Source organism: Vombatus ursinus, unplaced genomic scaffold (genome assembly GCF_900497805.2).
Source record: "Vombatus ursinus unplaced genomic scaffold, bare-nosed wombat genome assembly UNPS02014779.1, whole genome shotgun sequence".
Taxonomy (NCBI): domain Eukaryota; kingdom Metazoa; phylum Chordata; class Mammalia; order Diprotodontia; family Vombatidae; genus Vombatus; species Vombatus ursinus.
In genome coordinates, this window is record NW_020954557.1 from 265,638 (window position 1) to 292,257 (window position 26,620).

General features: G+C 34.4%; 2 protein-coding genes across 8 annotated transcripts in view; one reads left to right on the top strand and one right to left on the bottom strand.

Moving 5' to 3' along the window:
• LOC114045609 (CD302 antigen) overlaps positions 1–6,615 on the top strand; it is a 183,742-nt gene extending 177,127 nt beyond the window's left edge. For both annotated transcript variants that reach the window (XM_027865689.1, XM_027865688.1), the window contains one exon: positions 6,262–6,615. In XM_027865689.1, coding sequence (XP_027721490.1) covers positions 6,262–6,458 — 197 coding nt within the window. In that variant the 3' untranslated portion in view covers positions 6,459–6,615. The remainder of the gene's footprint in view (positions 1–6,261) is intronic.
• Positions 6,616–10,569: 3,954 nt separating this feature from the next.
• LOC114045901 (E3 ubiquitin-protein ligase MARCH7-like) overlaps positions 10,570–26,620 on the bottom strand; it is a 51,599-nt gene continuing 35,548 nt past the window's right edge. For 2 of the 6 annotated variants that reach the window (XM_027866092.1, XM_027866090.1), the window contains 4 exons: positions 19,080–19,212; positions 16,466–16,579; positions 13,886–13,934; positions 10,570–11,460 (listed from right to left, as the gene is read on the bottom strand). In XM_027866092.1, coding sequence (XP_027721893.1) covers positions 11,383–11,460; positions 13,886–13,934; positions 16,466–16,579; positions 19,080–19,212 — 374 coding nt within the window. In that variant the 3' untranslated portion in view covers positions 10,570–11,382. The remainder of the gene's footprint in view (positions 11,461–13,885; positions 13,935–16,465; positions 16,580–19,079; positions 19,213–26,620) is intronic. The other 4 variants (XM_027866093.1, XM_027866091.1, XM_027866088.1 and 1 more) reach the window with 3 other exon arrangements.

Here is a 26,620-nt window from a genome sequence, read left to right on the forward strand (position 1 = left end):
GATCTCTGGATCTGGCCCTGTAACTCTCTAGCCATGTGAATAAAGACAAATTATATAGCCTTTCTGATTGCCTCCTGACCCTCTCACAAGGTTGTTGTAAGGTTCAAATGAGATGGAAAGTAGAAAGAAAAAAAACACCAAGTATGATGACTATAAAGCTCCATAGATATGTAAAGTATCATCATGATCATCATCATCATGATCATCATCAGATCATTATTCTTTGTCTTTCTTTCTCTTTTAATAAGAACCCATACATTTTCTTTGTAGCTGTAACTTATATAATCTTTTTTTCTCCACATTTTGTTCAAGAAATAGCAAGGAGGGTAGTGTCACTGGAGTATGGTATAAGAAAACTGGAAAGGCAAAAAGGGACCAGGTTTTGAAAGACTTTAAAAGTCAAACAATTTTATAATTAATTCTGAAATGGTTAAGGAGTCACTCAAGTTTCTTGAATAAGACAGTGGACCTGCACTTTAGATCTTGCCCAACTGGCTCTAAAAGTCTTTTGCTATGGTACATTCAGGACATTGCTTTGATACATCAGTACATTCAGGTGTTGTTCTTTCTTCTTCCTTACCCCCTTTTCTTGAGCAGGTGCTATCTCTCCTGTCTTGGAGTTTTATATTGGAATAAACCAAACATTTGTTATGCAAAATTTTCCCTATCATGTCTCTATTTCATCCTAATTTTTCTAACCCTGTAGCCTTTTAAAAAGTATTTTCATGTTTTCATTTCCTAATCCTTCAATTTCTGTTTTATGCATAAAACCCCTCCCCACCCCTGTGATGTTTCTTTGTATATAATTTGTGTGATTTACTACTTCAGATTTTCTTCATTTAGTCTCCGCTCCATCATCATCCTTTACCACACCCTTTTTGGGTTTTGTCTTTAAGAAAATATTTCTTCCTGCAAGTCTTTCAACATATATTTCTGTATTCTGAAGGTAACCTCCCAAATCTCACTGTGTTTTAATTTCTCATTCATTCTCCAGAAGCAAGCTTCTTGGTCATTATAATTATATGGTAGTCTTTTTCTTTCTTTTTTTTCTTCTTTTGTTGTTCTTTTCATTTAAATTTTTATAGTCATTGTGAATATTGTTTTCCTGGTTCTACTTACTTTATTCTACATCAGAACATCATGACACTTCCTATGCTTCTGTGAATTCTTTGTAAGCCCAGTAATTGTTATTAAACCTTTCCTCAATCAGTGGCTATCTACTTTGTTTCTAGTTCTTTGCTACCATAAAAAATTGTTATGCTCCTCCTCCCTTCTTTGCCAAGATGGGAGATTCTGGGTGTGAAACATTGTAGGTACTCAGACTTCTGGAATATGCTGGTTAGTTTCATTGAATTGCTTCCCTCCACCCCTTTTTTAAACAAGTCTTTGTTATAAGGGGTGGCTCTCCGGTTAGGGAGGGGAGAAGAGATATATTTGGAAATAAAGGCAATATAAACAAAAGGTATTAATAAAAGTATTATAATACGACAGTAAATATTTTTTAGTCAAGCCCTGATTGGACCTTGTGATTTAAACACCTGTGCAGTTTGTCCTGCATGCAAAATGAATATGAGTAAAGATTCAGTGATCCTTAAAAATTTTAATTGTTTTTATCCTTTCATTACTTTAGCATTTGCCATGTCCTTGCCACTTCTTTTATCCTTTTGTCTTCTCAAAGCATTTCTTTCAAGAACATCATCTGTAGCTTCTCATTCATTGCCATTGTAATTTCAATGTCATTGTGCCCTTTCCTCTTTTGATGATTCTTGGTTTCTTCTGATTTGTTTCAAGTATTAAATTACCTTTACCCCTCCTTTATCTCACTTTTGAAATCTGGGTTCCATCAACACTAGATGTATTTTCCCCTCCATTATTTTGTCTACAGACTCTTCTCTTTTTTTTTCTTCTAGAGACTTCAGACAAAGCTATTTTGAAACAGCCAGTCTCCTTTTTCTCAGTAAAAGATCTCTTATCCCTGCTGTTTTCCTGTTGTACCACTTAATCACCGTTAGGTCCTTTACCTGTTTTCCTTTTCCTACCACCCCAACTTCAACTTCATCATATCTCTTTTCTTCCATCTGCTCTAGGAAATCCCCTGTTGCTTTCTTCCTCATTTTAGGGCCCCAGAAGACTTCCCTACATTCTGTTGGGCAGATGTTTCCAACATCATTGTTCCTCTTGTACTTTTGTTCTGGGCTTTTAGAACAAGGCCAGTTTCTCTTTTATTATGACATGTTTTTGGACAGTTTGCATAAATGTGGCCTTTACTATCACAAAGATTACACAGTTTTCTTTTATATGGGAGGCAGTTGTATTCTTGGTCTTGACTTTCCACTGGTTTCCTTAATTCCTGTATTTGCTGGCTTGAGTTGCTACATCTGATGTTCATAGGATCATAGATTCAATGCTCAAGGAATTTGAGGTGATTTAGTCTAACTTCTCATTGTATAGATAAGGAAACTGAGGACTAGAAAAGTTAAGTTCCTGATCTAAGGTAAATGTGGCAGATTTGGGATTTGAACCAGGAAATGGCTTGTAAGGTCCCTTCCACTTCTAAACTGATGGTTCAGTGTTCTTCTGACTGCAAATTCTGTTCTCTTTCCTTTTTTTCTTTTTTCTTTTTGGTGAGGCAATCAGGGGTTAAGTGACTTGCCCAGGGTCACACAGCTAGTGTGCTCTTTCCATTGTATCACAATCTTTGACAGACCTCCCAGTCTTCCCCTGTTTCCTTTCTGTCACAAACCACTCAACACAAATAAAGGGCATTTCATTTTAACAAAAGTCCTAGGAGGTAGGATGAGCATCATTATTTCCATTTGACAGATAAAGAATAAGTGATTTTCCTCCTCTCCTCCCCCTCTCCCCACCCCCTCACAATGATACGAATAGTGGCAGAGCTGAAACTGGCCTCCAGGTCTGCAAACTGCCAAGTCCAGTGGGTCAGGCTTCTACTTTAAATTCAATTTGAAGGTATTTATTAAATAGCACTTGTAATGTCAATGGCAGTAGGCCAAGCTCTACTTTGAACTTTTAGTGGATATATGTGTTTCCCCTTATGTAAAGGGAAAATTTTGAGGCCTGGATACATATAAACACTGAAAAATGTTAGTTATTAAAAATTGTCATTATTTTATCACATCAGGACCATGCTAGTATATTTCACACTAGCAAATGGCAACCCCCCTTTTTCCTTCCTCCCTCCCCCCCCACCTTATGGTGCCTTTTCTTGAGGTATTGCCACTGCTAGATCAAAGGTTTTTAAGAGGCCACCATCAGGATTCTATGTGAGTTTGGCCCACATCTACCCTATCCTTTACCTAGGGTAGAATCAAAAAAGGACAAAGAGCAAACACACAAAGGAAGGCCCAGTAAACTGCTGAATATAATCAGACCCTGAAGGCGGACATTTTAGACTTTTTTTTTTCTCTATGAGGTAAACATACACATTTCTGTTTTTACATTTCCATAGCTCTGTGATGTCCAGGTTATCGATAAGATAGACTCAGCTTCTCATCCTATGCACCTCTTGCTCTCGTCCTCCATAGGGAGGCGGCCTAATGAGCTTACAGCCTTTCTCTAGTTAGTAAATTTGGAGGGCACTCTAAAACTAACTGCTTTACAATTCTAGCCATTGAATTAAATGGAACTCATTTAATGTAACTGATTCCTGATTAAGAAGAAAAGCTCTACTAACCCCAGTGGACTATTTCAAAAACATCTGGATCAATTTAGAATGTAAAAGAAGTATCTCTGAAAACTTGTAAAGAATCCTTTTAGAAACTGCACTGCTTAAAAAAAAAACTTTTCTTAATGTTAGTGGTAGTTGCCTTAGACTATAATAGAATGATAAAAAACCACTCTCCCAGCCTGCTTAAATCTTTCATTAAAACAATTTGGCATTTAACCAGTGGTCCCTAAGGAAGGCTCAGGAACTCTCAAAAATACTACATTGTGGCTTATGTTCCTCACCTGGGATCATAGAACTTTAGAGCTAGAAGAGATCTTAAAGATTATCTAACTCCAACCACTTCATTTTTACATATTTGGAAACTGAAGGCCTAACAGGAGAAGTAATTTGCCCAAGGCCATGCAAGTGACATTGCCAGGTCTTCTGACTTTTATCCAATGCTCTTTGCATTATGAAAGAAGGTCTTCTAGGAAATATTTCTCCCAGTAGCTTTTTATTATCACCAAAACTTGACCATTACTGGCATGAATTTACAAGTAGCCATGAAAGCCATTTAAAAAACATAAAATATGCAAGCTATTATCATTATGCAAAAATAAGTGCACATAGAAGAAAGTTGTAGGCACCCAGATATCTTCTATGCCTTTGGGTCTTTTGCTGCCGTTTATGACTCTTAGTCTTTAGTGCAACTAAACTAACTTGTAAACCAGTTCTCTTAGATTTAGCTAGCTGAATTATCTCCCACAAAGATGGGGGTACTTGGTTTGCAAAGGAAAGAACTACATGCTTGCACATTTTGCAAAACTTTTTGAATACAAAGCTGCATAAAGTTACCTGTAAAGAATCCAGAGAACCAAAAGACTTTGTTATACCATCCTTGAAAAGTGGTTTTTTCTCCCAGTCAAGAATAATTTAACAATAATTACAATTGATAATTATAAATATTAGTTGATATTTATATAGCATTTACTATGTGCCACACATTGTGCTAAGCATTTTACAACTTTCTCATTTTATGCTAATAATCTTGGGAGGTTAGGTGTTTTATTATTTCCATTTTACAGAAACAGGCAAAACAGGTTAGATCACTTGCTCAGGGTCACACAGCTAGTGTCTCAATTTGAACTCATGTCTTTCTGACTCCAGGCCCAAGAATCTTAAGATATGACCTGGGTTCAAATCCAAACTTCCTAATCTGTAAAATTAGGAAGATGATCTAAGAGGTCCAATCTGGCCTTCAATTATATAACTTTATGTCTCTATAATCCCTAAAATGAAATGACTTACCCAAGGTCACACAGATATTAAATCATGTTCAATAATATGCCAGAAAAGCAAACTGTGACACCTCCAATTATAAAGTAACAACTAATTACATGGGTGATGTTCATGGGTAATGAACAGGTTTGGCACATTTTTTAAAGTTAAAAAGAGCTTAGGCAAATAGTTGGAAGATGGGCTGAAATATCAATATTGTGGGTTTTTTCCTTGTGTGAATAAATAAGAGATTACAAAATCTGGCCATTTAAGAGGCTAATAAAAGTTGATAATGATAGTAATAAATGTAGATTTTCTAATAATTTCATTCATTTACAGCAGTTTAGTGATATTTTATGAAAACAATTATCCCCGGGAACAATGGAAAAAGAACATAGTGGGTATGCATGCAACATAGAACCAAAGAGGAACTTCAAAGAACAGGAGCAGAAGAGGTTATTAGGAAATATATGATAGGAAAAGATGGGCTGGTCACGTCAAGAGCAAAAGGTGATAGGTAGACAGCCAGTGTTCTGTTAGTGTCCTTATATTAGATGAAATGGAGAACAGCCTCTGCCACTTCTGATGAACTTCTTGTGGTGAAATTATGGGTCTCACAAGATGGGTAGGCACAGAGGGATTTTAATCTGCCATCATTGTAGTACACACATAAATCCATGAGATCACAGATCTGTGAGTGTTTGACAGTTTAGATAGCTTTAGAACTCAATCGTTAAGTGCTTCTTATGTGCCAGGCACTTTTAGATATGGGGAATACAAAGAAAAAAATAAAATAATTTATGCCTTCGATTAGCTTACATTCTGTCAGGATAGACAACAGAATACATATAGGATAATTTTGGGAAGGAGGCACCTGGGAGAATTGATGAAGTCCTCATTTAAGTAAGCTGAGCTTTGAAGGAAAAAGGGAATCTAGGAGGTGGAGGAGGGAGTACATGGGGGACAAACTGTGGATTGTCCATGGATTGTCTCATGTTAAGAATATGAAGGCCAGTTTGGCAGGGCCACAGAATGCATGAAAAAGAATAACGTACAGGGAGGCTGGAAAGGTAAGCTGGGGTTACGTTGTGAAGGGCTTGAAATGCCCAGACATTTGTATTTGATCCTTGAGGCAACAGGTAGCCACAGGGGCTTACTGAGCAGAACGACATGGACAGACAGACATATGCTTTAGGAAAATTACTAGAAATACAAAACTTAGCTGGCACCCCTTAAACCAACATTTCTCAACTGTTGAAACTAGGACAGTTTGGTCCCTAACATAGAATTTTTCTTTTCTTTTTTTTCCTTTACAGATAACCACATTTTAATAACAGCATTGGTGATTGCCAGCACTACAATCCTGACAATTATAGGAGCTGTAGTTTGGTTCCTCTACAAAAGAAATCTAACTTCTGGCCTTACAAATTCAGCTTACACAACAGCACCTCAACTTCCTTATAATGATGACTGTATTTTAGTAGATGCAGAAGAAAATGAGTATATTGCTTAATTTCAATAAGTATTAATAGTTTCAGATATAGATATCAAAAGCAGTGTTTTGAACAGCAATCCAAATGTAAGCTTCTAGGACTTGAAAAGTTTTTTTAAATTACACAATCATTTTTCTATTTACGTATGACTGAAAAAAAATTATTCTGCATAATGCTGATCATACTGAAAAAAAATCCCTGAAGAGTATAAAAAATGTGTATATATATATATATATATATAGATATATATTTAATCTTCAAAATAAAACAATAGGTTAGAATTGGGAGAAGCCTTAGAAATCATCTGGTACAACACCCTCATTTTCAGATGAGGAAAATGAGACTGAGGGGTGAAGTAATTTGGTCAATCTCAAAGCCATGGTTGCTCACTTAAAAAGGGAGATACTTAAGCTGTATGTATAGCTAATGCAATTGTAGCTTACATAAAATATTAAATATTACAAATGATGGTTATAAAAGTAATGAGATTATTTAAAAAACATTCTGAACTTCTTATATCCAAATACATGTTTTCCTTCAAAGTAGTCACCATGGGACCTATTTATAGATATGACATATACAATATATATACTCCTGGGCTACACACTACAGGTACTAAATAACAGAACTGAGATTTGAACCTAAGGCCTCTGACTCCAAATCCTATGTTGTTTCCATTAGATCAGTTTACAAGGCATACAAGAAAATCAGTCTCATCACTTAACGCACTGATTACCTCTACTCACTTTATTCACAAGGAATATAGACTGAAATATGGATGAGACCTTAGAGGTTTATTTCATCCCCCTCATTGTTACAGATGAAGACATGCCTGCCAAGAGGTTCTGAGTTGCGCTTCAGAGTCAGGAGCTATCTTTAAATTCAGTGCAATTTCTAATATATCACTGTCCTGCATAACATTTAGTTGTTTCCAAAAATCAAAGAACAAACATATGCCACTGAAGACAAAAGAATGAGATTGCACGCTCTGAAGGAAATTACCCTAACACTTTAAGATGACAGCACTGTTGGCTTGTATTTAACTTTCCAAGGTGTCTACTTTGAAGGGTTCAAGTTATTTGGATAACTGCTGGGGCAGGTGAACACTGGTATCCTATTAGCTCAGGTTTGATTTGGGGATGGAAACAGGTACCTGGAAGTCACTGAGCAGTTAACAAGTTTACTTTGCCCAAACACAGCAAAGATACAGTAGAACTTAGCTACCCTGGGCACACTCTTGTCTTCATATGGAAATATCAGCAGGGAGGTAATGGTGACTTGCACCGTCTTCAGACACGTAGATGGTCAGAGCGGCTCCAACCCCTCATAGAGTGGGACTTTTTGCTCTCTTAGGAAGCTGCATTAAGGAAGACTGGGGCCAATCAGGTCCTGGAGAAAGCTACTTTGCCTTTTAAGAAAACTAATCCCTGCTGTAGGCATCTGGTTCTGTCACTCTTATCTAACTTTGGGTATTCTCCATTATGAAATGTGTAAATCCTATTTACTCATACTATTTTTTTTACTGGCTTATACATAAACTAACATTTACAATTTAATCTTTCATTTAGCTCATAAATTGACCCAACCAAATCCCATTTACTCATACCATTGTTAAGCTAACACAAAGTAAGCTTTCATTTAGCCCATGAAATTGAGCCAACAAGTATGTATAGAGCAAGCACTTAGCACTGGTCAGTGCTGTAACAAGTAGTCTTGGCAGTTCTTTTATTGACTTAAGAGTTAGCATTAGAAAAAAACAGGTCACATGAGTTAGTAGAAGAGCTATTATACTAAAATATTAATATTTCATTCCAGTGAAGCCACAGAAACTCCCCTACCCTTCCTGGTTATTGCCAATTCCCCATCATTTTCCTTGTGAAGGCATGTATATGAAGTGGGAAGTGCAAAGGATAAAGAGAAAATTCTGTGTGGCTATTAATATGGCCCATATCATGGTGTTTTTTCCCTTCTAGCTTCTTTGACCAGGGCTTATTGATAGCATCCAGGGTAAATCAGGTTAGAAAAACCTGATCCTGCAGCTTCACAACACTTACTTGACCCACACAACCAGAACCTATGCCCTAAGACAAAAGTTCTTAACCTGGGGTCTTGATCGTAAAAAAAAGTATTTATGTATGTATACATACATACGTATTTATATATTTAAATAACTATTTCACCAGTGACTGGTTTCCTTTGCAATTGTAGACTACCAGCTGTTTCTTGAACTCAACATTTCATCTGTTCAGTATAGTCATACAAACCATCTTCAATGCCCAGAACATACTCCACCTCAATCTCTCAGAATCCACATCTTTCTTTCCAGGTTCAAGTCAGATGGCATTCTCTTGCTCCCCCCACCACCCCCACCCCCCCAAAAATCTAAGAATCATGTATATAATAGGAAAGGACCCCAGAAACTTGTCTGGTCTAATCCTCTCATTTTACATGTGTTGTTGTTCAGCTATTTCAGTTGTCTGACTTCATGACTCTATTTGGGTTTTCGTGTCAAAGACAATGGAGTGTTTGCCATTTTCTTCTCCAGCTCGTTTTACAGATGAGCAAGTTATGCACACAGAAAGTGACATTCAGTGGTCTCCATGGTACAGGAATTTAAAATGGCACTAAAAGCCAAACTCAGGTCCTTTTGACTGAAAATTCAACACTTTATACATACCATTATCATTCCCCTTTTAGTAGTAATGTTCTCTTTTTCTTGTACTATACCTGTTTATATACCCAATCCCACTCAGCAGAATGTATTCTAAGAATTTTTGTTTATTCCCAATATTAGTATATATTAGGTACTCAAGTGAGTTTGAATTTAAATCAATGACACCATGTTTTGATGAAACATCAGTATGCCAGCAATAACAATATAGTAAAATAAAATTAATATATTAAATGGAAAGGGATTTTACCTTGGGGTTTGTGAACTTTTACTATTTCAATAGTTTCCTTTCTATTTCTATATATTTAATGATTCAAGAACACTGAAGAGATTCAGAGGCTTCATCAGAATGCCAGAGGGGTTTATAACATAAAAAACAGAACTTCTATATGGAGTTGAGACTACAGTTCACTGAATAGACTCTTATAGAATTTGAAAACTAATGGACTAGGATATAATGGAAAAACTGGAGAATTCTCAAGATGTTACCAAGGTTTTTTCTGCTCAACATATTTATGCTTACTATAAGTAGTAGCTTCATGCTCCATTACAACATGAGTATTTACAGTAAGAGTATTTCAATATTCTTAATGTGAAATGAAGATGTAGAGATCTGCAACTGTTCTGTTTTCTCCCCTACTCTAGTTGGTGGGGCGGTAGGGAGGAAGGGAACTAGGAAAGAGAAAATAAATGCTTTATTAACAAACTGAAAAGAAAGTGAAAGCATTCTTGAGGTATCAAAAGTGTAGTAATTAAAAATGGTATCCTTAAGTTAATACTGTATATTTACTTTAAGGGCAGACAAAATAAAGGCAAGAGATAAGTAAATCAAGTTTTCTTGTAAAAGTTGTCACAATTTAATATAATCAAATCCTCTCTGAAATGTGAACACCAATTAAGGGAAAATAATTCTAGGAGAGTATAATGTGGAAATATTCACTTTTACCTTAGGAAAAAATGTTATTTTAAACCAATATTCTGATTCAGATGTGGATGAACTGACAATACATTCTTATGAAAACTGATCAAGTCAAAGTGGCATGGCTGGTTAGCTGACACTGTTTTGCACATTAGCCTACCAACTATGTAATATAATTAAGTGAATAACCTTAATTCAGCCCTTCCCTCCCATGCAGATACATTATTAGAATGGAAATGTTACCTGAAAGACTCTGTCTTGGAAAAAACAGTCTGGCAGAAAGAAATAGACTTAGTACTTGAATAACAATAAAAGATGTCCCTAAAGTCTTGCTGCAGTTAAGTTAATAAAGCTTAATGACAAGTTTAAGCTTTGTTAAAGCTTAAATTTACACTAAGACTTTTGGCATAGCCTGCATTTCATGACTGTATTCAGGTTAGGCCTATACTAGGAACCAAAATTAATAAGATTCCTTTTCTCTTAAAGTAACAAAGAAAAATTAAATACACAAAACTGGAAAGCTTAAAAAAAGAGACAAATATCAATTATATATACATCGTATTTATTTGTAAAGAAATGACAACACTAAAAAACACATTGATAACCAGTGTTTTAACTGTGAATGTGGGATCTAAAAAACTTTAATTAACAGCTTACTTAAGATTGCAATAATTTTGGTAAGTTGCATTTCTGCAGAGAATTCTGAAATAAAAATTTAGAGCTGTAATATTCCTAAATGGAATATCTGCATACCACATATATCAAATACAATCTGATTTTCAAATCAATATATAGTAATTCCATCATTTAAACATTTGTCCTCTTTTATTGCTGTTTAAGTGAATTAACAGTTTAAATCTGTTTTAGAAACCTAATACTAGAGCTTTTCAGAAAGTTCCACTTGCTTCCATTTTTTTTTTAAACACTGGAATCGATTATCAAAATGAGACTGCAACTTAAGGAAGTTTAAACAGAAAAATATCATCCTGTGCTGTTTCCTACCCGCCTCTCCCTCCCATGTTCAAAAGTATCCAATCTCTTTACTAACAAGGGAAAAAACTGAAATTGAATAATCTTCCATAAATATAATCTGACTACAATAATCAGAACACAAAATGAAGGGAGGGGAATTAAATACTTGAAACAAAGCTAATACTTTCCCACTCTCCTCAAGGGAAAATCAACATGAACCTGCCAGTTTGTGAACATATCATTTTCACTGGCCATGTTTCAGGGTGTAGCAGTGTAGTTTGAAGCCAGCAACATTTGAAATAAAAGTAGTAATATTCATTGTACTTTTAATAAGCATCCCCTCCCCCCCAAAAGTAATTATTTTATATCAATTGTTTGCAGCTCATTTGTCCCACATGATGTTAGGCCATGTCAAATGCTCTGTTGTGGTCTCCATCTTCTTCAGATTCATCCTCAGAGGCTGTTGAAAGAACAATAACAGAATCAAAAAATGACCAACCTATAAAATGGTTACCACAGACAACAATGTCTGAAAAAATATTTGGATTTCAGATCACAACGTGGTGTGAAAAATGCCAAAATGAGGTTCAAGCATATCATCCTAAGAGACTCCACACAGAATTTAACGTTTTACAACTATAAGGTAAAAGCTCCTCACAAGAATGGACGGTGCAGATAGGGGTAAGCTTATTAGTTTATGAACACTTACAAATTTAAAGTCACTGAAGCTGTCACTTTGCAATGCAATGCCAACAAACAGATTTGTTCAATTTATTTAAAATGATCAACTAAGTTCACTATAGACAAAGGCTGAGTTAATGTCTTTTGTTTAAAAAGACATGACCTTTTGTTGAAAACTACCCTATTCCCCTTGTTTCTATTTCAATGACAAAGTTGAGTACCTAAAATTCATGATGTGATTTTAGCAAGAAGCAACAAGACAGTCACTATGATCAGAGAACACAGAAGTTCCATAAGGATGTCCCAGGATTTCTTTAGGAAGTTGAATGAATCAACCATGAAGGAGTTGGAAAAGCCTGAGTTTTAATTACAACTCTGACACTAATTAGCTATGTGACTATAGCGAAAAAGCCACAATCTTTTCCAAGGTTGGATTTCTTATTTATAAATAAGAATATTTACACTACTTACCTAACAGAACTGTTGTGAGGAAAAGTGCACTGCAAATCTTAAAAGCCCTATAGATTATTCTTAAAATCTGTAGACTGGATTACAAGTGATGGGGGAAAAGGGATACTGCCTATTACAAGTAACTTCCCAATTTACATGGAAAAAAAAATTCATGGTCTGTGTTTTGTACTTAATAAAGGGTAACATTTATCTTTTTAAGAATATCCAGTCAAAGTTAAACTCATTTAAAACAACATGTTAGGGATGTTGGAGATTGCATGCAACACTTAAGTATTCTAATGGATTATATAGTACTCTATTGTTTTAAGTTTATTCATCCCTGTTAGAATATGAAATTCCTTTCAAAGAGAAATTAAATTTTTTAAAAAATTTAATGAAATAATCTAGATTCACATGTTTACCCCCGCTTCCCCTGCACTTCATTCCACAAAGAACTTATAACTTTAAGTAGTCCCAAAGGTGGGACTCCTATTTGTAGCTCTAAATTGACAAAGAAATGCCTTTTCATGGATATAAGTAATATGTGGTTACTGTAATATTATCAAAACAATCAACTCCATAAGGAAGGAAAATTCAATGTTTAGCTATCTTTAGAAACAGGTTTTTCCTTACTCTGATTCTTAAAGGAAGTTAAGCTGTAACATGCAAATCAATTTTCTACTTTTATAAAAATGCTATAAGATTTTTTTTTCCCTACAACTTCCCTTTATTCTTTGTTGCTTTTAAAGTGGATGAATTTGGGGACTAGTTATTTTATTTTAAAAACTGCTGAACAACAGATACTAACTGAAAATGTATCAAAGGACTCTGGGGACAAAAAAAAAATCTATCAGCCCAAATAGCCAACCATTATCAAAAGTACATATAGCATAAAAAACTCACTTGTTACTGAACTTAAGAAATGGTCATTTTTGAACTTGAACTATGAAATTCTTACCCATTCCAATAAACTCTTCTACATAACTATACTAAGATTGTTAAAAATGTAATCTAAAAAATAAATGTTGAGTATAAACAAAATATTGCCAATTCTTAAAAATAGGAATCTGCTCATAAAATTTAGATCATTAAAAAAGTATCTTGGAATTACAAAGCACTCCCAAGAGAAAAGACTGCTTTGCTATGTGCAACATGCATAATCCAGCTGGAGTAGAGTGAAGAGGAGAGGAATTATCTAAGTAAGGTGGTAGAGGTTTGTTTATTTGTTTGTTTTGGGTGAGAGCAGAGGGATACATGGAAAAACAGAGTTCAAAGACACATTTGACATTTTCATATACATGATAAATTACTATTAATATCTTAAGGCTTATACAGTATCTTAAAATGCTTTCACATATTTTAAAATGTAATTATATAAATTTAAGAAATGTTTAATTAAAAAAACATTAAATCACTTATTGCTTTAGTCCCACTCAGAGAGCTGAAACTGATCAGTTCAAGGCATGTTACGATTTCTTTACTTAAAATTTTGGTCCCAAGCCAAGTGCACTGACCTTGAATATCACTACCCACATTAAAAAAACTTTTTTCTCAAAAATTCAGTTTCTCTGAATCTCTATCCCCTCCCCCCTCAACTCCTTGTATTATCAATAGGGCTATAAGCCAGTCAAAATGACAGTAAAGCTAATATAGCACATGCCTTCAAAAAAAGGGGAACACTGGTAGGTTTTGTTCAGTGGGTTTAATTTGCAATAATAAATTCAACAAGTCTGGGGAGGGGAAATGTCACCTACTTTCAAGATCTTCCATATGTGCCTGAAGAGTTCTTGCAAGGTTAATAAACTAGAAACAATGCAGAAAGAAATACAGTAGTTTAAATGTTGTATATGGATCTACAGAATAAGTATAGGTGGTTTATTTTACTTAACACAAATTTAAATATCATTTTAAGCCCTTAAAATCTAGGTATTAGGGCAGGGGTGGGGAACCCACGGCCTTGAGGCCACATGTGACCCTTTAGGTTCTCAAGTGCAGCCCTTTGTGGAATCTAAATTTTACAGAATAAATCCCCTTAATAAAAGGATTTGTTCTGTAAAACTTGGACTCAGTCAAAAGGCCACATCCAAGGACCTAGAAGGCCACAGGTTCCCCACCCCTATACTAGGGCTTTCTCCTCAATCAATTAAAACACATAATTTAAGGGCAGTATTTGAAATATGTGTATGTATATACATGCTACTAGCAATAATCTAATTCTTCAGGAAATTTTTTACTTAACACTAGTTGCTGCTTTGTTTGCTAAAAAGAAACATGGCCACGAAATCCCCTGAAGATAAATTATTTCATCCAACAGTACTCATTCTTTGCACTGAAGCAAATTACTTAGAAAGGTATTCCAATTTTGAAAATTCTATAACCTGGGGACTAAGTGGTTTCAATTTAGAGCTAATATACAAAACAACAACTGGAATTCACATGAGAAATAGAATAAAAAACTCATGAACCACTCCTTTTCTATCTAAATTTGATGTAATAGACTAAGAAAATTGAGGTTTCAAATTTAATTCTATGCTAAAAATAGTATTGATTTTGAAAAATCTTCATAATCACATTTATGCACTTAGTAGGTGAAGGGACAGATTCAACGGCCAAATACAATAATTATGTTATCAGTTTTGTTTAAAGCAGAAAAGCTGTTTCATAATTTGGTCAGATTAGAGGAGTTTACAAAATACCATGATTTCTAGGGAACATATAATCAGGAAATTTTAATTCCTTTTCTGTTATAGCTTAATAATTTTTTAATATTGTTATTCTTTTATTCACCAAAAGATGGGTATAACATCAAGTGCTACATAATGAAGAACTTATATACATAAAATGATCTGATCATTTTCACTAAATTCCTTCAATGAAGCATTTGCTTCCATTTATTTTTTTTTGCATTTTGATTTGTTAATAGGATAAAGTATTGAACTTCATTTATATGATAGCTTCCAAAATCAATATAAAACATATACACTATAGTCTACATTAGGGAACCTTCTAGTTCAATGTAACATAAAATAAAGTTAAAAATATTAATGATGTCTAGCAACATGTAAAACCTAAAAGCTAACCAAAATAAACAAATCCTTAATGGTGACATGTAATCACCCAAAAAAGATTTGAGACCAAGACTTGCTTTGGTATGATGATGAATAAAGTACCACCTATGGTCATTACTACTTGCTGGGAGAATCCTTCAAGTAGTTTATAAGGGCATACAGAACACAATTCATGTGCCACGTAAAGATTAGATAGTACCCAACATCAGAGTTATCAGTATAATTTGGAAGCATAAAAACCCAGTAGATATAATGGTCTTACATTTGCAAAAACTTCTGAAAGGCAGAACTAACTTGATGAAACTACACCATTCATTACTTTACAAAAAACAGCCTAAGCTAGCTCTACAAGGCTAATTCAAAGTGAACACTGTATCAAAAGATAATGCACATAAGCTCATAGCCTGAAAAGAAATATTACATCAGGTCCTAAATGAAAAATCTTGACATTGAGAAGTGCTCAAATAAATTAAAAATAAATTCACTCTACTAGTATTTTTGCTAGTGGAGAAATTTTACTACAGTGTATCTCTAAATTATTGTCATGAAACCTTTCCACCTTCACGATCTAAAATAGGGAATACTGAGTATTTGAAGGTCTGACTTAAAAATGAATGGAAAGAGGGTATTTTTCATCTATCTTCAAAGATTAATCAAAAATTAAGCACTGAGAAATTCAAAACTTAGAATGATCTAATCTAACCCCTTTTAAAAACAACTGTTTTTCAATTGCAACAAAAACCACCTACAACAAAAGATGAAAATGTGTCATTACAAATAACTATATCTGAAAGATTATTCTATTACTGGTGTCAATTTCTAGGTACAATCAAAATAATTTTTTCAAAATTAAAATAGAAATAAGCTTACTAAAATTTCCTGTGGAGTTTCTAGATTTGAGTTATATTTTGGATTTATATGTTATAATATGTTTGTTATAAAAGAAACATCCCTTTCTCTTATATTAACAATTCTACCTATATTGGTCATCAAAGTGAAATCATTCTCTATTTGAAGAATAAACTTATTTTCCCCATCCTTGAAAATGTTTTCAAGAATAGAATATTGGACACTGGACAGGAAATAGTAAATGTCTTAAAATCTTAAGTGTCTTTACTTTTAAGGTTTTATAGCACCTATTTTTTTAATTAAGAAAAAAAAAGACTAGTTTCCCTAAAATAATCTATATATTTATAAATGGTTCACTTCCCAAAGCTAAACTACTGATTCAGGCTGCTCTCCCATCCCCACCTCAATATTACTTACTCGGACACGCGTGCTAGCTTCACTTGCAGTTCCCAGCATATCAGAAAAGCTTTGTTCACATAAATGCAATAACACAACCAGGTACAGACCAGAGCTGATAAACTCATACTCCGCCTTTAGTAGAGAGGAAAAAGAATAAAAGAAAAAAATGAGAAAACTACAATCAAGATTTGGATATACAGTGACTCAGTTCCCTGATAAACAGAAGAAAAACACTCATACACATTAGGTGTCCTACCAGGGAACAAGGCTTAAACTTTTTTCATATTCAGAAAGACCCTCTCATTCACAACACCATGCCATCTGTTGTATGGGAAAGATACTTTTTTTAGATATACTAAAGGAAAAGAAAAATTAGCTGAACTTTTTTGAAATAAATGATGAAGTTCTTTAAAGATAATCTGATTTAACAAGTTTTCTTAGGTAAATAATTTATTTTAAAAAAGAAATTTTAAATCATGTAAAATGGTACAGAACTTTATGTGTTCATTTTCTATACATCTCAGAATATTTAAAAAACTCATTCCAAAAATTTCTATTAGTGTTCCCTTAGCTGTAACTTAAACTCATATAATAACTGAAAAAGGAATTGGATACTAAAAGTTCCCAATATGTCCTTACTAAACAGCTAGAGTGGTATTAGTGAACTACTACTTTGATGGGTAGTAGGGTAAGCAATATTTGTAATGTCAAAATCTATTTCACTTTTGCCATATTTGGGTCCAGTTAATGTACCTGAAGTATAAATAGTATAAACTGCATTTTTAGCAAAAGCTTCAGCAGTTTGCTAACAGGTTATCTAAGAAATCTTTAATCACTTCTCTAATTCTTAAAGTTAGTTATCCCTCTAACATTAGTATCACTAACCTAGGAAGAATCCATCTCTACAGAACTAAAAAGGGAAGAGGAACTGCCTTGAAAAATAAGTGTGAACTCATTCCAGATAAGGAAAGAAATTCTATTTATATATATTTTAAACATCTTGCATAACTAACCATGGATTATGTTAGATAATGGATAATGAAGAAGTTCCCACATAACTAAAATTAATCATTCACAATAACAGCCCAAGCAAATCAAGGCCAAGAAGATGGACAAGTGATTATTACAAGTAATTCCTGGCACTTAACAATTTAATAAGACTACTGGTAATTTGGAGAGCCAAAGCCTTCTCATTCTATCAGAAATGTTTTAAAGAGCCAAAAGCTCCAGAGTAGATGATGAAACTTCTAGAAAAGAAAGTCAAAAGAGAACATCTCACTCAAAAGCTAAACTTGGAATGGGTTATCAATAACCAAATCTATTCCAATAATTCTATTCAACTCACATTCTCTGAAGCAAAAGGCTTTCTTCTCTTCATACTTTCTTTCTTGCTTTGAAAAGAACACCTACAACTACCAAAATGGGCTCAAGTTTGTCACTTTTCTGCCAAAAGATAATAGTCTTTATTTTCATTAGGACAAAGAGTTAAATCAAAAAGGGACAGCACCAGCAGGTAAAAGTTGGAGGGAATCACATATCTCTGCCACTCCCTTTCTTATTTGCCTTCTTTGAACCCAACAGTGCTAATACTAACCTACGTAATGACATACAATGGAGAAGCTACCATGTGACAAAGATGTCACATAGCAGATAAAAAGTTTTTTTTAAAAGGTACCCAATTACTAATGAACAAGCTTGACTAAGGAGCTATGTGAGAGATAGTTCTTTTGGGCATTTCCGGTTCTCATGAGAAATACTAAAAAAAATCAACTATGTTGTATCAAAATATCTCAGTCCTCCTGACCTTAATTAAAAATAATCAAAAATAAACTTTGGTTTAATCTTTGTTCTTGATCATGTAGGTATATAAAAATTTTTTAAAATTTTTGTTTTCAATGATTAATAAAGGCTATTTGTTGTGTGGGATAAGAGAAAAGTGAGAATTATGCAAGTGAATGTAGTTGAAGAAAATCAGCATTAACTTGATCATTAAAAAAATCAGTAATATCTTTTATGGGAATAGTAACAGTATAACGTTAAAAACAAAAATAGTTTTTTCAGAATTAAATGGGAATTTAAAGTGTAAAAGGAGAGGCAATGAAGGAAAAGAGAATGCTTAAGGCACATTGCTCTACTCTGTTCTTGAAGTTTTGGAGAGGAGCTAAAGTGGATTGCCACCAAATCTCTAACCAAATTGTTGGTAATTTCCAATTGTATAGGAAAAAAGGAAAAGTGCTTGAAATTGATCAATACCCATTCACAACAGGCAGCTGGAATCAGAAAAATCCTGGGAAAAGACAAGAAAAAAAAAGCACAACTAATTTTGGGAAAGTTTCTCAAATTTAAATTTGGTAAAAAGTTATAAGAATTTTCAAGTCACAAAATTCCATTACATGGAATTTAAGCTTCAGAAATTCAAAATTAATGAATTGACTAGTTTTTAACCTTTTATTTTAAAAAAGTTAAGGATAAAGGCAGAAACGTCACAGAATAAGTTTTGAAATAAGAACTAAAATGATGAAAAGCACTGTATTTAGAGAGCAGGGTATTTTTTTTTTTAACGCAGAGCTCCTGACCATGACCAAATCGATTTCCTCAAAAGTTGTCCTCTAAGCAAAGAACAGACACTTACCAAATTAGGCAAAATATACTAACTTGTTCATTTGCATGAGCCCTATGAAGTTCATGAATATCAAAATCCTCTAGGTTAAGCTGTAATTTTTCTTTACATAGTTCACAGGTGGTTACAGCTTCCAATGATGAACCTAGCAGAAATAAAATTCAAAGTCAAATTTTATTTTCATATACTTCCACAAAACTATGTAAATCCTCATTTCAGACCATCTTTAAACTTACATCATTATCATATTGTTTATTAATGAAAAACATTAACTTTCAAAGCAGTAAAATAAACATTTCCTTGAATATAGAAACAGGCAATTTTCAAAATATGCATGCCAAACAATTCCTATTGTCTGAGATATAAGGTGCTTGCTCATGCTTTGCTTTTCCCAGACACCTTTGCAAAGGAATGGAATTTACACTGTCTTCCTTGACATAGCAACATGAAAACAATGACAGTTTGCTCTAATAACTTAATGTCATAAACAGGAAGAGACACACCCTGGGTCAAGTGTCATTGGCATGTAAATACCTAGCAATTTTTAGGGGCTAAGCATTTGCCTCATCTGCCACTAGTCCAACTGCTTTAGGAATATGGAAAGGGGTGTCACCACTGTCTGACTCAGAGCAGCACTTCCTTGCCCAAAAAAACCCTTAATCCTCAATCACTTTTAGATTTCAGGTTCTAAATGACTAGTAGTAATGCTGAATCAACCATATATCATGGTTATCATTTTTTAAACATTTAATAGTATTTTATTTTTTTCCTATTGCATGTAAAGACAGCTTTCAACATTCATTTCTGTAAGATTTTGAGTTCCAAATTTTTTTACCTCCCTCTTTTCCCTCCACTATCCCTAAGATAGCAAGCAATCTGATAGAGATTATACATGTACAATCATGTTTTTTATGGTCAAGTTAATGCTGATTTTCTTCAACTACATGCTGTACATATGTACATAGTCATGTTGTGAAAGAAGAATCAGAACAAAAGGGAAAAATCATGAGAAAGAAAAAATAAAACACAATAAAAAGTGAAAATAGCATACTTCAATCTGCATTCAGATGCCATGGATGTGGTTAGCATATTTTATCACCAGTCTTTTGAAAGTGTCTTGGATTACTGTATTGCCGAGAAGAGCAAAGTCTATCATAGTTGGTCATCACATAATATTGCTGTTACTGTGAACAATATTCTCCTAGTTCTGCTCACCTCACTCAGCATCAGTTCATATCATGGTTATTCTTAAAGGGCTACAAAGTTAATGGCAGTTTTCTAAAAAGCAATTTAGTAGTAAAAAAGAGCCAATGTATCTAAAAATGTGTTGCAAAAATCAGTATTTCTTTTCACCGTAAGTCCAATGAAGAAATAAAACTGAAATTTGTCTTAGATTGAAATCACTTTGTCAGATTTAGAGCAGGAAGGGACCTCAGGTCATCGTTGCATACTTCGTCTAGAGAAGAAGTAACTGAGACCCTGAAAGACTTTTAACTGATCTGCCCAAGATCACAGAGTACTTCAGCAATCTTTCCACTGCAGCACATTTCTTGCCATAAACTTTGTTGTTCTTTTACACCACCCCTTTTATTAAAACCATTCATGGGGGCAGCTAAGTCATGCAGTGGATAGAGCACCGGCCCTGGAGTCAGGAGGACCTGAGTTCAAATTGGGCCTCAGACATATAACACTTACTAGCTGTGTGATCCTGGGCAAGTCACTTAACCCCCATTGCCAACCCCCCCTTCAAAAACACAACCATTCGCCTTTGTAGAAAGTCTATATCTAAGAAACAAGAACATAATGACCATAGAATTTATAACTGAAAAGGACCTTAAGTGTCACCTAACCTTAATTTTGCAGATTTATCTGAAGCCCAGAGAGTTTAATTGATTTATCCAAGGAAAGTGTCATAAAAACTAAAGATTCTCAGGATAGTCCATAAAAGGATACAATAAAAGATAACTGTATTTCAACATAACATGGAAAAATAGCCAACTAGAAAGGGAATAAGATAACACCAAGAATATGCTTCAGTACTATAGCTAAAGAGTTGAAAACTAGACTGGCCATAGTTCTAACCCTGCCACCTCTCTGCTCTCCCCACTTCCTAGGGGAGCACACTGTTTCATAAACAGTATGATCCAGCTGTTTAGGCTATAGGTTATTCACCTAAAATGTGCCTTTAATAAGAAAATATTGAAGGGGAAGGTAGGAAAAGAGGTAAATTGAAACAGCAATGTAAAATACTAAAGTTAAGAGCAGATAGCTGAAAACAACAAGTTGAATTCTCAATTTTAAATTAAATTTTTAGGAAAAATGTTGTTGAGCCTAAGTAAATCATTTCAAAATAGGATTTTGAATTATTAAATGGAGAACTCCTGAGATTAATTAAGGTTTTACAGTGAAGTTACTAAGTCAAATATTTAAGTGAAAATTTTTGAAACATGACTGTGATAGAGTAATGGGACTTGGAAAAAAAAAATAGCCTAACAGTAACTGAGGAAGTAAAGGTCATATTCCTTTTGACACCAGCAAGAAAGGCACTCCACTAATTTTTTTCTTCCTAGCAAGATTTCCAAGCTTTTATATAATATTTATGCTTTGAATAAAAAAAAAAAATCAAAATTTGTTCATAGGTTTGTACTTGAAGCAGGTAAGAGTTGAGAGTTTGGCACACTTTAATTCCACATGCCTCTGGAAAGCTGATTAAAAAATAAGATCCTCATTCAAACTTAAAATAATACTAAAAGACGCCATATTTTAACCTTGCTTATTAAGCTTCAGAAAATTCCTTCAAATCCTAATATTCTAAGGAGCACTTAAAAAAAAATTCTGCTCCAAATGATACTGACCTCTGCATTACCCAAATTTGAACTAGTCAAAGGTAAAAAAGACTGAGGCTATCCATCAGGAACTTTCTCTACTTTCCAATTCCATACTTCAAAAAATACAATAAATACAATAAAACCCCCAGGAATATTATAGCCAAATTCCACAGTTCCCAGGTCAAGGAGAAAATATTGCAAAGTTGCCAGGAAGAAACCAAGTATGGTGGAAACACAATCAGGGAAACACAAGATTTAGCAGCTTCTACATTAACGGATGGGAAGGCTCGGAACATATTCTGGAGGTCAAAGGACTAGGATTAAAACCAAGAATCACCAACCCAGCAAAACTGAGTATAATCCATGCATATTCAATGAGGTAGAGGAATTTAATGCATTCTTAAGAAAAAACCAGAGCTGAATAGAAAATTTGACTTTCAAATACAAGACTCAAGAGAAGCATGAAAAGGTAAACAGGAATGAGAAATCATAAGAGACTTAATTAAAGTTGAACTATTTACATTCCTACATGGAAAGATGATATTTGTAACTCATGAGACCTAAGGAAGGAATATATATAGACCAAGGGCCCAGGGTGAGTTGAATATGAACGGATGGTATCTAAAAAAGAAAATTAAGAGTTGAGAGAGGAATGTACTGTGAGAAGGAGAAGGGGTAGAATGGGGTAAATTATCTCACATAAAAGAGGCAAGAAAAAGCTTTTACAGTGGAGGGGAAAAAGGGGGAGGCGAGAGGGAATGAATGAACCTTACGCTTATTAGAGCTGGCTTAAGGAGGGAATAACATACACACTCAACTGGGTAGGGAAATCTACTCAAAGTAAAGGTTGAAAGTGTAGATTTCTTCTACTTCTTTTTTCTTCCCTGTTTTAAACTAATGAACAAATTTATCTTGCACATGTACATGTGTTTATAAAGGGTTTTATTTTTCTTGCCTTTTCAATGGGTAAAGGAGGAAGAGAATTTAGAGCTGCAAATAAAATTGATTTTTAAAAAAAGCGATACTAGGGGCAGCTAGATGCCACACCAGCCCTGGAGTCAGGAGGATCTGAGTTCAAATCCAGCCTCAGACACATAACACTTACTAGCTGTGTGATCTTGGGCAAGTCATTTAATCCCATTGCCTAGCCCCAAAATAAAATAAATAAAATTAAATTAAAAAATAAAAAAAATAAAAGGGGATGGTGAGCAGAACCAAGAGAACCTGTACATAGTAACAGCAGCATTGTGTGACAATCAACTATGGCTGATTTAGCTCTATGATGCAAGACAATTCCAAAAGACTCACGATGGAAAATTCTATCCATATCCAGAGAAAGAACTGATGGAGTCTGAATGCAGATTGAAGTATATTATTTTCACTTTATTATTTTCTTTTTGTTCTGTTTCTTCTTTCACAACATGACTAATATGGAAATGTGTTTTATATAATTGCACATATGTAACCTAAATCAAATTGCTTACCATCTTAGGGAGGTGTAGGGGAACACAGAGAGGGACAAAATTTGGAACTCAAAATTTTACTTAAAAAATGAAATGTTAAAAATTGTCTTTACATGGAATTGGAAACAATAAAATCCTATAAAAAAGGGATGCTAGTTATATCATTTTCATTTCAGAAAACATTGTTTTTAACTTGCAAGATACTGAGGAGCAAAAAGATAGAGACCAAGTATGCATTATTCCTATGAGTTTAACAATGAGGGGGAAGAGAGCTAAAATAGCTTAAAGAGGCCAGAAAGTTTTTTCCTAGGGTGGAGAAATTGTAGGCAGAGGGAATGGAGTTACTAGAGGGAAGAGATGAAAATGAGATGGGGAAGGCAGGGAAGGAAAGGATCAATGAGCTCAATAAAGTAAGACCTGTGGGTCTGGCCAGGTCATTCCCCTATTTTCAAACTCCAGCATCCTATTGTATTATATCTTTAGGGATTTGCCCCCAGCCCTCCCCTTTCAAAGCCCGTCACAACCTGACCTCCTCCCACTTTTCTGGTCTTCTTATCATTACTCTACCTACTCTATGATCTAGCAATACTGGTCTTCTTGTTGTTCCTAGTACATGACACTTCATCTCTGAGCTGTACCTTTTCACAGGCTGTTTTTCATGCCTGAAATATATTCTCTCCTCACTTCTGCCTTCTGGTTCATTCCATCCTCAGCTTAAACCCCATCTTCTGTAAGAGTCCTTTACTAGTTCCCCTAATTGTAGTGCTTTCTTTCTGAGATTACTTTCCAATTACAATGCAAGCATTTTGTATGCAAAATTTTCTGTCACACAATTTCATCCATCATAGTGTCGCTGATGAAAGCAGGGATCCTGTTTTTGCCTTTCATTGTAGGCCTGGCACATAGGAAGCATCATTTAATAAATGCTTTTTGACTGACTGATCTTAAGAATCTCTTCTACAATGTTACTAAGAAGTAATCATTAAATTCCACTTGAAGGCCTCTGGCCATTTCTTCGCAGGAATAAAACCTCGTTTAAGGTAAAATAGGAAAAATGTGGCTGAACTCAGGTCGTAGTTTTGTAACTTTCCCAAGCAGGGCTCCACTGCTCAGGAGGAGGAAGAGGGAAATCCCACCATTGATGAAATAGTGAGCTATCCAGAGAATGCAACACAGGAAAAGTAGAAGCTGAAGATTCAAGTTTGGAAGGAAGAAAAACGTTGAAATCACTAAAAACAAGATGAAGACATTAAAGAGTAGTAAGTGGCAGGATGGAAGACTATGAAAACAGGATGGAATAGAGGGTTGAGAGATCATGACAGGGCAAAGAAGTATTGGAGAGGTGGAAGGAAAGGGGTTTTAGTCATACAGAGGAATTTCAGAGTTTAAGATCTTAAGAGATGTCAAAAACAAAAAGAAGACTGAAGTTGCAAAACTGCACAGACACCTACTGTCAGGTACGCATCTACAATAGGAAGAGATCTATGTCACCTGATCCTAATTCCTTCATTTAACAAATAAGTCTACAGAGTTAAGTGGCTGACCTATGGTCATACAGATGGCAGAGTCAAGATTTGAACCCAGGTTCTGCACTCCCCCACCCCATATAAACTCCTTGAGAACAGAGACTGTCCTTTTAATAATTTTTGTATTCCTACTGACTAGCATATAAGTAGGAAACTTCTCTCTACTGTTCAAATATGAGCCTCAGTTTCTTCATCTGTAAAATGCAGGTAATACCTTCCTAACAGAATTGTTTTGAGAGTCAAATGAGATTATGCCAAGTGCTTTACAAAATTTAAAGCATTATTTAAATGCCAGTTACTTTAAAAAAGGATTATATACAGACCAATGAATTAGAAGGGTCATGAATACTAATACTTTAGTCAATCTTAATGTATAAGTACACCTGAATTATTATCAATCCATTTTCAGCTACAAGAAAACAACACAACAGTCAACTTTAAATTACTTGAGCTAAAAGCTATAAAAGGAAAGTCAAAGATAAAATTTCACCTAGGAACACTGGCATTAAATTGAAACAGTGATAACACAAAGGATATAAAATTTTGTTCTCTTAAAGTAACTGAAAAGAGGGATGGTAACAATCTGTTCAGACATTTATTTGGATAGATATTAGTTAACAACTACAATGCCATAAACCAAATGGCAATAGTCATTTTCAGGCTTCTTGTCTTTATGAATACTGGCAAAATCATAGGGGTCTTGCCAAAAGGATTCTATAGAGTAGTTACAGCATCACTAAAACCGTATTTTAAAAAAAGATGGTAATACCTCTAGCATCCACATTATAAATTCGTTACTTATTAAACAATATCATAGGAACAAGGGCATAATCTAGTACTGTCATAATCTATTACTGTCAATGAAAAAGCTCAGTGGTAATCCTGAAAAAACATAAGCTTGGAAGGTAAACAATCCAGAAAGAAAAATGAATATACAACATTTACAGATCATTTTCACAATCTTTACTTCATTTGATCCTGACAACTAGTGAGAAGGAGCAAGGGAGGTATTACTTTTGGAAACAGAGAAACAAACAGTTCAGTTACTTGCTCAAAGTTATACAGCTAATAAATTGGAAAGTGGGCATACAAATCTAAGTTTTATGGTTCTAAGTTCTATGCTCTTTTCACCAGAACCACACTGCCTTTAAATACATCTTGGCTCACTGAAAAGTCTGACAAAATGAATCAAAACTAGAATCCAGAATACAAATGGCATTTGTAACAGGACAGAGAAGGGACAATTGTCTAACAGTTAACACAAACATACATATATACACACGCAATTGTACATGGAAACACAACTACCACATGCTATGTTTAACAATATAATTTTTTTTTCCCTAAATCAAACTGAAAGGAATTTTAGAGACAATATTTTTCATTTTGCAGATGAAAGATCCCACAATATCCTAAGGTCATCAATGCAAGTATCCATTATGTCCATACTGTAGACATGTGAAGAGGCTGCTAAGTAGCTGAAAGCTGCTGAATAGGGATTTTGTGGGATAAAGTACACTGGAAGGGAGAAGAGATCAATAAAGGTGGATTCCAATGGTAACTCTTGAACTAAATCGACTACATGACCTTTTTAGACCTGTTTGAACTCTTTGGGCCTTGTGTTCTTCAAATGAAGTTGTTCCAAAGTCCCTCTGAGGTTAACTTTCTCCTTAAAAGATTCTGTGATGGTATGAAAAACAAACTAACAGTTCTTTGGAGCTAATTCAGTGGGCAGG